The sequence below is a fragment of the Malania oleifera genome, chromosome 13, assembly GCF_029873635.1.
Source record: "Malania oleifera isolate guangnan ecotype guangnan chromosome 13, ASM2987363v1, whole genome shotgun sequence".
Taxonomy (NCBI): Eukaryota; Viridiplantae; Streptophyta; class Magnoliopsida; order Santalales; family Ximeniaceae; genus Malania; species Malania oleifera.
In genome coordinates, this window is record NC_080429.1 from 69,134,990 (window position 1) to 69,147,882 (window position 12,893).

The window sequence follows — 12,893 nt, forward strand, 5'->3', positions numbered from 1 at the left end:
CGTTTTCTTGACTAACACATTTTCTAACTATAGAAAATGCTGGTTAAGAAATTCAATAATTCAAATCTATTGATAATACCTAAGTTTTATTGTAATTAAAATATTTATCCAAAAAAAGAAAGAAAATACACATTAAAATTCTCATGCCATTATAGCTAGCGTGTTATAAGTTCAGGGGAACGTCTCGTACGTGGCTTGATCGAACGATCAAAGACGTGCCACGCGAGGCCTCACGAACTTAAGCTGAAAATTATTTCTCTCCCCACATTTTGTCACTTCTCTCATCCCCTCGCAATCTCAGTATCAACATGACAAGGAAGAAGGTAAAGTTGGCATACATCACCAACGACTCGGCCAGGAAGGCGACCTTCAAGAAGAGGAAGAAGGGACTGATGAAGAAGGTGAGCGAGCTGAGCACCCTGTGCGGGATCGACGCCTGCGCCATCATCTACAGCCCCTACGACTCCCAGCCCGAGGTCTGGCCCTCCCCCGCCGGCGCCCACCGCGTCCTCTCCAAGTTCCGCAAGATGCCGGAGATGGAGCAGAGCAAGAAGATGGTGAACCAGGAGAGCTTCCTTCGCCAGCGCATCTCCAAGGCCCGCGACCAGCTCAAGAAACAGCTCAAGGAGAACCGCGAAAAGGAAGTCGCCAACCTCATGTACCGCGCTCTCGCCGGCAAAGCCTCTCTCCACGCCCTCTCCCTTCCCGACCTCCACGACCTCGGCTGGCTCGTCGACCATTATCTCAAGGACATCCACCGCCGCATGGACTCTTTTGGTTTGGCCGTCGGTAGTGGTAGCAGCGGCGGGAGTACTGGAGGTGCTGGAGAGAGTAACAATCAGCAGGACCACCTGCAGGCGGCTTCGGCCGTGGGGCTGGAGGTTGGGAATTTGGGGGCGGAGGCGATGCAGAGTCACCGGTGGCTGCTGGAGCTGCTCAACTCGTCAAGCGTGAACGCGGATCAGAGTATTAACAATCTAGGAGGGTTTGGAGGAGGCGGCGGCTCGGCGGCAACGGGAGGAGCAGGGGAGGATATGAATATGATGCTTCCGTTGATTGGGGATGCTACCAACAACTACCACAGCAGTTTGTGGTCTAGTGCTTTTTTCCCTTGAACTCCTGGGGTAAAAAAATTTCGTATCATGCATTTTTAGTTTTTTTTTTTTTTTCTCTTTGTATGATCTGAACTTCCAAGTTGATATATTTTTTTGTTGTTGTTTATTTGAAAATATTTTAATAAATATTGAGTTATAATTAAAATTTTTGTAATAATTCATATTGTGATAATGATGTAATTCTAGAGATAAAAAATTACACAAAAATATAATAAATAAATTGTATTCATACACATACGTATTGTGCATATCAATCTGTCCAATTGATTTTAGTATTTAAATATTTATATGTGTGTATACAAAACTTATAAAAAAATATAAACACCATATATATATATATATATGTAATTACTGCTATTTAATTGCACAAAAAATTTAAAGCATTTATTAATTTTCAAAGCAATCATTTTGAAAAATTGATCAATGCTCAATTATCTTGTACTTACATATGCTCATAAATATTTTGAATAATAATAAAGATAAAATATTTCTTAATTTTTTTCTTTATGGACCTTTAATTTATTCTTATATATATATATATATATATATATATATATATATATATATATTGTACGTACATTTGAGTAAAAATGTCACATCCTTCAAGTAATAAATTATAAGACACAAAACAATCCTAACTAGTTCAAATTGGTATTACTGTCAAAAAATGTATAAAGAAAAACTAAAAACAAAAATCAAAAGCTAGAATAAATTAAAAATGTTTGGTTAATATTTATAAAATTAAAAACTTAGTTTAAAAGACTAATTTTAATCTTCAAATAAAATAATATAATAAAAATATGATTAAAAATAATAAAATTACAAAATAATATACATTAAAAATCTTCTAACGTGTATTTTAACTTGTTTTTCAATGTGAAAGATTTGTTACCATATTGGGGGCACATTCTAGCCTTCCACTATGCATGCAAGTCCCTCTTTAGAACATTTGGTTTTATTGTTTCCATTCTCTTTCCTATTATCCCAATATACTGATAAGATTGTAGAATTCGAGATCATCATTTCTTTTGTTATTATTGGCACAAGCCACAAGATTTGTATAAATATCGATACAGAAAACTCGATGCAAGCATTCAATTGACTTGCCATATACATACGCATATATATAAACTATTGGGATATTGAATCAATCACAGAGATATAAAAAATGAATTTAATTAACTTAAAAATTCTTAATGAACCCATAATTTGAATTCATTCTCTAATTTTTATTTTTAATACTTTAATTTTTAAATTTTTAAATATTATTTAAATTTTACTGGGCAAATTTTATTCAATGACTTACGACATAGTGCTAGCTACTAAGTATTAATATTAAAGAAATGAAAAATTAATTTAAATAAGTTATTAAAATAGAAAAAATACATAAATTAATAGTACGAAAATAAACAAAAAGCATATCATACAAAATAACACCGATCTACCAAAATATCGTATCATAAATACCATGACATAAAAAATTTAAAGCATTTATTAATTTTTAAAGCAAACAACATTTTGAAAATTTGATCAATGCTCAATTATCAATGTGTCTTGTACCTGCATATGCTTATAAATATCTTGAATAATAATGGATTCCATTCACTGCATTACATGCACTCCCTAAAGAGAAACCCCAAGCATATTTTTTGTGCTTATTGTGTGTTTATCAACTAATTAATTATGGGAGATTATAAGTATCTAATTCAATTAATCAACATTACTTTGTCACTTAGAATGTATTCATTAATTAATTTTATATAAAAATATTATTAATTACTTATGAGAGATTATGCATTTTATTTTCAAGAGAATTAATCTCAATCAATAATGAAATTGATTACGGTCTCTTAGTTGCATGAAACGCTCAATTCTTGGTCAATATAATGTGAACTTTCTTCTTAATATGCATAATAGAAAATCAAACCTGAATAAATGCTCTAAAGTTTTGCCCTCAATCCAACAAAGCGAATCAACCTTAGGGAATTAAAAATATCTCCAATTAAATTGTACTTCCATAAGTTGGAAATCTCTGAATTTGAATCTTAGGTTTGGATTTGTATGAACTTGAATAAAATGTAATGTAAATTTTGATGGATCTAAAGGACTCATCTGAGATCTAGAGTTTTGAGGAAACAAAAAAAAAGCCGACGAAAGCTAAGTGCCAAAAATACTTATTCTCATTTTGAAATTTTCTTATTTTGATAATAATAAAATTGTTGTTGTTGTTGTAAACAGTAAATTGGACATTAAACTGAGGGAAAGGCCAAATATCAAGTATAGGTGGCTCTATCTTTAAAACATTTCATTAATTGCATTATATGCAATCCGTTAATAGAACCCTCAAAGGAAATTTCGTACAATCCAAAATGGGCTGGCCATTAAATCCTTAATTCTTTTAGTTCATTGGTGTTAAATCAAATATACCTAAAAATTTTATTTGGCTAATTAATGATCATATAGTATTCCATTGAATTAATCAATAATACTTTTGCCCACCTGATCTGTATTCATTATGATAGATTATACCAATTTAATTTAATTAATCAACATTACTTTGCCTAAAGCTAATGAATTAATTACGACGCACTGTACATTTTTGTTTTAATTTATTCGTAAGTAAAAGCTTTAACCTCGGTCAATAATGTAATTGATTATGATCCCTTAATTTCATGAAATACTCAATTTTTCATCGTAAACTTTCATCATAAAATATTTTTGTTATTTATAAATTTCAAATAAATTACTTCACACTATGCATTTTAAATTTCTTTAACAAATCTTCCTTGTACTTTTCTTGATTGAGAGAGAGAATTTTCTTTTGACGGCTTAGGTTTACCAAATTTTTTAGATTGATTCAGAACTCATAAGATGAGTACCTCATATCATGCATTTTTTGTTTTCTTGGTTTTTCTGATTATGTATCACTACTTATGATATGAAGAGTATTTGGTCATGTTCCTTTTTTTTTTTTTTTTTGAAGTATTTATTTTATAGTTCATTATATAAATAATAGTTTACCAATTCTCACCAAGGGTTGGTCCAAGTGGGCATGCTACTAGATTTCCTAGTAATAAGAGGATTTAGGTTTAATTTTGCATGAAGGCAATGCCTTCATTTATCAGAGTTATTAGGCCAATCATGTTTAGAAATTGATCAAATCAAACTACCATATTAATAATTTTTTTTCTTCTCTTTTTCTTAATATTTTAATAGATTTTTAAGCTTTAATTAAAATTTTAGTAGATCATATTTCATCCATAAGGTACTTAGAGAAGTTTTATGGTGGGTTTAAAAAGGGAAAAAAGAAAAAGAAAAAATGTGTATATAGTAGGTATATTGATGTCATTAATGATATGTACAATGGAGTAATGACTAGTGTAAGGATTATACATGGAGAAACAAGAGAATTTCCAATCACCATTATGTACATCAAGGATACTTCGAATCCTTATCTTTTTGCTTTAGTGATGGACCAATTGACTAAAAACATTCAAAATGAGGTGTCATGGTGTATGTTATATGCAATGATATTGTATTGATTGATGAAACTAGGGGCAAAGTAGAGGCTAACTTTGAATTATGAAGAGAAACTTTAAAATCTAAAGGCTTTATGATAAGCATAAATAAGATAGAGTATATGGAAATATAATTTTAGTAATGGTCGAAAGAATATTGGAGACAAAGTTAAAATTGATAAAAAGAAATAAATAGCACTTGTAGGTTTTGATACCTTAGATCTATTATGCAACTTAAAAGAGAAATTGAAAATGATGTGGTGCACAAAGTGAAAAGTGTGTTTTGTGATCGTAGAATACCCTTAAAATTAAAGAGGAAAGTTTTATTGGACAGCTATACGACCAGGTATGTTATATGAATCAGAATGCTTGGCAATGAAAAAATAGAATATTAAAAATGTAAAAGTTGTCAAGTTGAGAATGTTTAGATGGATGAGTGGTATAACACTGAAAGATAAATTAAGAAAAGAACATATTCACGATAAGTTAGGTGTAACTCCTATAGAAGATAAGATAAGGGAGAGACAACTTAGATGATTTAGACACTTGCAATGTAGGTCATATAGTACACTAGTGAGGAAGAGCGAGTTAGTTACTATGGGGAGTTATAGAAGGGGTAGGGCTAAACCTAAAATAACTTGAAATGAGATACTAAATAAGGATTTAATAACCCTAAATTTGTCAAAAAAATGGTCCATCATCGCATAAATTGATGATAAATGACTCATATAGCCGACCCCATCTAATGGGACTTAAGACTTAGTTTTGTTGTTGTTGTTTATATTTCATTTATAGATCTATCATAATTCATGTTATTGTGATGTAATTCTAAAGAAAAAAAAGGTGCAAAAAAATACAATTAATGAATAAATATTAATTACGTACATGTGTAGTGCAAAAAAATCATATCATATTCTTTTTGCTACTTGGTCACATGCATGTTATTAAGGTAGGTCAAATTTACTAATGACAAGAAATGGACTATTCTATATATACACACCTAATTTTATCTGAACCTTATATAGCCAAACGGGCATTAAATTCTAAATTTTAAAAATAATTTTGAGAGGATTTTTGAAAATTTTGAAATTTTAATAAATGGAATTGTCATTTTTCCTTTTGACATTGGGTAAATTTTTTGGTTAAATCAAAGATGCCCTCTATGGTCTTTCTCTATATTGCTACTCTCGCCTAGTATTCTAACTCTCGTCCCCGTACACTCTCGACAATAAATTGCATTTTTGCATCCTTTTACATCATGTCACGAATTTTATATATTTCAATTAAATACATCAAAAATAAAATAAAAATGAAAATAAAAAAATACAAAAAAAGGAAGAGCAGCTTTTGGCGAATTTTTTCCCGTTTTAACTTTTTTTAAAAAAAATATATTAAATAATACCTCATTCTGGGAATGACTCTGACGTAATCTCGCTACTCCAAGTAGCGATTTTTAACCAAATCTCGCTACTTGGAGTAGCGAGATTTACCACGTGTCACTAGAGATTATTTTTTGTAAAACACAGATCTGATTATGTGTTGTAAAAAAATATTATTTAATATCTATATTTTAAAAAATGATAAAAAAGGAAAAAACTCGGTTCTTTGTGCTGTGGTGTTTTTTGGTTCATTGAATGGATTGTCTCGGGTGGATAGCCCCAAAAATGATAAATAAAGATGCAGTCATCGATTCTCCCGAGAGGCCGCAATTACCGCAAGTAAATATTAATGACAAAGGACGCATTTTTTATACTAATACTTGTACTTGCTCCACTATTCAGCCCAAGCCTGGCTGAGGAAGAGTTACGAGGCGTAAAACAAAAAAAATATGCGGATTGGCCCGTGCATACTATATTGAATATAATGATTCCATCATTCATGATAAGATCAATAATAAGATAAATAAGTGTTGGACTATTGCTTCAAGAATTGAACAGTTGGAACTGAAATCCAAAGCTACGCAAGTTAAATTAGAAGAAGAGAAGATTAATTAATTAGTTAGCTTGATTAGTTAGTTTTCTTTATTCTTGATTCTTGTATTATATAAATACAAACATATACTCTGTATTTGAAGCAGATAATATAGAAGAATTTTTCAGCTTATGTAAAAACTTCACATGGTATCAGAGCACTTGCTTCCCTTCCACAATTTTTTTTAAGTTTCAAGAAACCATGAAAGCTTTGTTTTTAGCCACATTGCGCCTCCAAATTCTGAGCAGTACGAATATTCAGAAAAATTTTGACGCTGATCAAGAGAAGCTGATAGATTAGTATTTTGTATTGGCATTATTCTGGTATCAAATTGCAAAGCCTCAAGTGAATTGCTTTTATCTCTGGTCTTTACAAAGAAAAATTCTTTGATCTGCAAATTTTTTATATTTCTTGGAGAAATTCCAGATATGACTTTTGTTGATAATTCTACCAGTTCTCAAAATTGTCATCGTATGATCAATCTTTCTGATGATTCATCCAGTCCATATTACTTACATCCAAGTGATAATCCTGGTGCATTACTGGTTTCTGAAATTTTTAGTGGTGATAATTACATTGCATGGAGTCGGTTAATCACCATTGCTCTAACAGTTAAAAATAAGGTAGCATTCATTCATGGCTCGATTCTTACTCCTTCTATAAATCAGTGTTCTCTCCATATTGCATGGCTGCGTGCAAACAATCTAGTTCTTTCATGGTTAATGAATTCCATTTCCAAGGAAATAAGAAATAGTCTTCTCTATGTTACATTTGCTGTTAATCTTTGGAATGAGCTGAAAACAAGATACTTACGAAGTGATGGTCCCAGAGTTTTTCATCTTGAAAAATCTCTTAGTTCTATTACTCAGGGTTGTTTATCAATTATTGAGTATTTTAATTCATTCAAATCATTATGGGATGAATATATTAACTACCGACCATTCCCTACATGTAGCTATGGTAAAATGGCAACTTGTACCTGCAACCTGTTTGATTTTTTGTTGGTTAGACAGCAATCTGATTATGTGTTGAAATTTTTGATTGGTCTGAATGATTTCTATGCTCCAATTCGAAGTCAATTGCTTATGATTTCTCCATTACCAAGTATGACCAAAGTATTTTCTTTACTACTTCAAGAGGAAAGTCAAAGACAACTAAATAATGTTGTCAGCAGTGAAACTCATGTTTTGATTGCCAAACAAAACATTCAGCCATTTGGTTTTTTGAAATTCTCAAAGGATAAATAGAAGAGATTTTCTCTATACTGTACACATTGTGGATACAATGGGCATACAATAGAAAAATGTTTTCATCTTCATGGTTTTCCTCCTGGCTGGACTGGACCAAAAGGAAAAAGGAAGCCACCTACTGCACATGCTGCCATGACAACTCCTAAGCTTTCTCTTCAACAGAGTAATGAGGATCCAAAGTTTTCTTTTACTTCTGAGGAATTCAATAAATTGCTAGCACTTGCAAATTCTACTTCATCTCCAATATCTCATCAAACATCTTCTCCGGCTGTTAACATTGTTACTTCTCAATTTTCTGGTAACCCTTCAAATTTTTGTTATTTAGTTTCTTCATCTCTGCAGAATGTACATTCATGGATTCTAGATACAGGTGCAACAGATCACATGATATGTTCACCTTCATTATATTCTTCTCCACCTACACCAATCAACACTTCCATAAATTTGCCAAATGGAAACTCTTTTCCAGCTTCACACATTGGCAGTATTTGCATTTCAAATATACTGTCTTTACATAATGTGTTGTGTGTTCCCAGTTTTTCATTCAATCTGTTGTCTGTTTCTAAACTAACAAAACAATCTAACATTTGTGTTTCTTTCTTTAACTCATATTGCCTTCTACAGGACCAATTAACAAAGAAGATGATTGGGATTGCATTTGAGAAACATGGACTGTACCATTTATCTCAAGTTCCTTCAAAGGCTGCTACTCACAATCAAGCCAAGTTTCATTCTTCATCTTTGGCTTCAACCATTACCCAAAATCAATTAGATACCTGGCACTACAGACTTGGTCATGTTTCCAACTCAAGGTTACCTTATCTTAAACAGTTGGAGTCATCCATATCTTTTAATACCACACATGTTTGTGATGTATGTCATTTAGCAAAACAAAGAAAACTCTCATTTCCTGTATCTTAGTCTAGTTCAAAGAACAAATTTGATTGGATCCATTGTGATATATGGGGACCATTCAATGTTGTTTCCTATTCTGGTTTCAAGTATTTTCTTACTATAGTTGATGATCATACTCGTTGTACTTGGGTATACATGCTCAAGATGAAATCTGAAGTTTCTTCTATCGTTAAAAATTTTTGCACAATGGTAGTAACCCAATTCAGTGTTCCTGTTAAAATAGTGAGATCAGATAATGGTCCTGAATTTCTTTTAACTCAATTCTATAATGACCATGGCATTATACATCAAAGATGTTGTGTAGAAACTCCACAACAAAATGGAGTTGTGGAAAGAAAACACCAACATTTGTTAAACACTGCCAAGGCCTTATTGTTTCAAGCAAATATGCCTTTACCTTTTTGGAGTGACTGTGTATTAACTGAAGCTCACATTATATACAGAATTCCAACTCCAAGTCTTAACAACCAAACACCATCTGAAATGCTTTTTGATAAACCTCCTAATCTTTCTCATCTCAAAGTATTTGGTTGCCTTTGTTTTGCATCAACACTTACAACCCATAGACATAAATTTGATCAAAGATCTACCAAATGTTTATTCTTGGGTTATCCTTCTAACATAAAAGGTTACAAATTAATGGACCTTAATACTAATAAAGTTTTCATCTCAAGAAATGTAGTTTTTTCTGAAAATATTTTTCCTTTTAAGGTTTTTTCACCTAATCCTGAATCACATTCTTTCTTATTCCCTCCATAAGCTTCTACACCTGATTTTATTTATTCTTCTAATCAAACTCCTACATCCTCTTCACATTCAACCAACAATCATCTAACATCTTTGAACAATGTTCCCATCCCAGATATTATTTCACCACAACTCAGAAAATCTTCAAGAATTACACGACGGCCAAGCTATTTGCAGGATTTTTACTGTGGTACAGCTTCCAAGGTTTCACTTGCAACTTCTTCATCTGATATTGCTAATTGTTTTTCTAATAAAGGTATTATATATCCCATCTCTGATTATCTTTATGAAAAACAATTATCTCCTTCTCATAAAGCTTTTCTAGTCTCCATTTCAGCTTCTAAAGAACCCAAAACTTACAAATTAGCTGCTCAAATACCTGAATGGCAAGCTGCAATGCAAAATGAATTAAATGCATTGGAATTAAATAAAACTTGGGAACTTGTAACTCTTCCTCAACATAAACAGACTATTGGTTGTAAGTGGGTATTTCGAATTAAGTATAAGGCAGATGGAACTATTGAAAGGTACAAAGCTCGATTAGTAGCTAAAGGTTACACTCAACAAGAAGGGTTAGATTTCTTCGACACTTTTCTCCTGTAGCAAAAATAACTTCTATTCAGTTATTACTTGCTATAGCTGCTATTAAAAATTGGCATCTTCACTAGTTGGATATTAACAATGCATTCTTACATGGTGACTTGAATGAAGAAGTTTACATGGACTTGCCCCCTGGTTCGGTTGTTAAAGGAGAAAATAAAGTTTGTCAACTTTTAAAGAGTTTATATGGTTTGAAGCAAGCATCTAGGCAGTGGTTTGCCAAATTATCCATAGCATTGCTTGCTTATGGCTTTGCTCAAGGTACTTCTGATTGTTCTTTGTTTATCAAGAAGTCTACATCATCTTTCATAGCTTTATTAGTCTATGTAGATGATATTCTTTTGGCCAGTGATAGTTTAAATGAAATTCAGTTGCTTAAATCTTTTCTCCATGACAAGTTTACAATCAAAGACTTGGGGGAACTCAAATACTTTCTCGGTTTGGAAATAGCAAGAAGTAGAACTGGTATATCTGTTTGTCAAAGGAAATTTATTCTGGATACACTTGAACAAGATGGAGTTATTGGTGCTAAACTAGTGGCTTTTCCCATGGATTCCAATTTAAAACTTACTACTGCAGATGCTGATTTCTATGAGGATCCTTCAGCCTATAGAAGATTAATTGGGAAAATGTAATTCACCTTTTTAGTAATTCATTTCTGAAAAAAAAAAAAGTTTCTTTAATAGGGAGGCCTAAGGGTGGCTATCGCTTAAGAATAATTAAGAAAGAGGAAGAGGAGGTCATCTGTAACACAATTCCTTAGTCCCAATTTTAAGTCTTAGTTACTTTTAAAAATAAAAATAAAAAAATTAAATATAATTTTTTTTATTTTAGCCTATTTTTTTTAAAATATCTTTACTCATATTAATATTTAAATTAGAAGGATCCGACAGTTTCATTTATTAAGTCAAATTACAAAAATACTTATCATAGATAGTGCTGGATCTTGGGGATAATAATAATAATAATAATAATAATAATAATAATAATAATAATAATAATAATAATAATAATAATGCAATTATTATTTTACAAAAAATTCATTAATATTGTATTGCTGCCCCCTTATGTTTTTGGATCCATTTAAATGTTTATTAAGATCAGGCAAGAGAACAAAATTAAGAAGTGTACCTCATTTCAAAATTGTTTCATATACTATTCAAAATTTTGAATTTAATATTTTTCAAATCAAATTTGTATTATATTCCCCCCATAGTACAAGCATGAAGTCATCTCTTACTTTAGAAGCATGAAGTTAGACTTGAGTTCATGGACATATTAAACTATATAGAATGTTAAATTGAAGACCATTCAGTGTCAACCTAAAATCTTTAAGAGTTCAGACTTTAGACTAGACCAATGACATAATAAAAAGGATAAATGGCATGGAGTCTTGCATGCATGCCTTTCAGAGATAGCCCCATCACATATCATGATAAAATCAAGAATAAGCCTACAACCTATAATCCCCAAGACTTGCAGCTTCTAAGCACCAGTCCCATGCATGATGATTAATGGCGCTAAATTATTGCGATTGATCTGCTCTTACCTTCCACATTTAAATTTACATGTTCTAGCATATAGAGTTGGGACAACACTGTCCTACATTTAATGTTTTGTAACTTTTACTTCTTCATCATATATGTATCCATTATCGATAGGAGTTAATACAACTTCCTCCTTTACAGATCATAGGTTATTATTTTCGTCTGGCTTATGTTTAACTTTCTACATTTTGGATTGTCATTACATTTCTGATTTAATGATTGGTTCTATTGTGCCTTTGCTTAGCATTTGGTTTGTGCATTCAATGATTCCAAAGTATTCCAATGTTTTCCCTCGTTTAGTTCGACTTCCATTTCTTTGAAGCTGTTCATTCATATCTAAATTCGCAACCTGGTATTAATTAACAACAACTCTTACTTTATATGTAAAATAAGAAGACATACCCTCCTTTCCATATCAATCTTATTATGAACAAAAGATTAATGCTCCATGCGAAGGAATCTCTTAGCAATATGTTTGTGGTCAAAACATTAAAATTCTTATGTTCATGAAAATTTTGTATATTTCGTAACACAATTCTGAAGCATCCGAAAGTCGAAGGATACAATGATGCCACGAACCAACTGTTGTAGAAATACAAATGGCTCGGTATACACTTTTTAGGATTATATTTTATTTGGTAGTTCTAAAGATAAATCATCATATCATACAGCTCTTTACTGAGTATACATTTCAACCCTATTCAAGTTGAATTGCACCTAATTGACTTCTTTCCTTTTTCCTCGGGGGCCCGTTTGGTGTTACTTTCAATATTGTGAAATTAAAAGTAGAAATAAAACCTAAGAAACATACATAGAGAGACTAAATTATATTTCACAATGTTACATTCACGAGACTCGTATACATTGAACCTGTCAAAACAGTATACTCTTTTCGGCAGAGTCCTGTTTAAAAATTGAGCATATCCATCCACGCACCTGTGCAAATAAAACATTCTTCCAATACAGTTGATACCAGTATGTTCACAACATTACATTCACGAGATTTGTATACATTGAACCTATCAAAATAGTATACTAATTTCGGCAGAGTCCTATTTAAAAATTGAGCATATCCATCCATGCACCTGTGCAAATAAACATTCTTCCAATACAGTTGATACCAGTATGTTCACAACATTACATTTATGAGAATCATATACATTAAACCTATCAAAATAGTATACTAATTTCGGCAGAGTCCTGTATAAAAATTGAGTATATCCATCCACG

At 31.7% G+C, this 12,893-nt stretch overlaps 1 protein-coding gene across 1 annotated transcript; it reads left to right on the forward strand.

Annotated features, from left to right (window-relative positions):
- The first annotated feature begins 308 nt into the window (after positions 1-308).
- Positions 309-1,115, forward strand: LOC131145887 (agamous-like MADS-box protein AGL80). The gene has a single exon (XM_058095066.1). The coding sequence runs from the start codon at positions 309-311 to the stop codon at positions 1,113-1,115; it is 807 nt and encodes a 268-aa protein (XP_057951049.1).
- Positions 1,116-12,893: the final 11,778 nt, after the last annotated feature.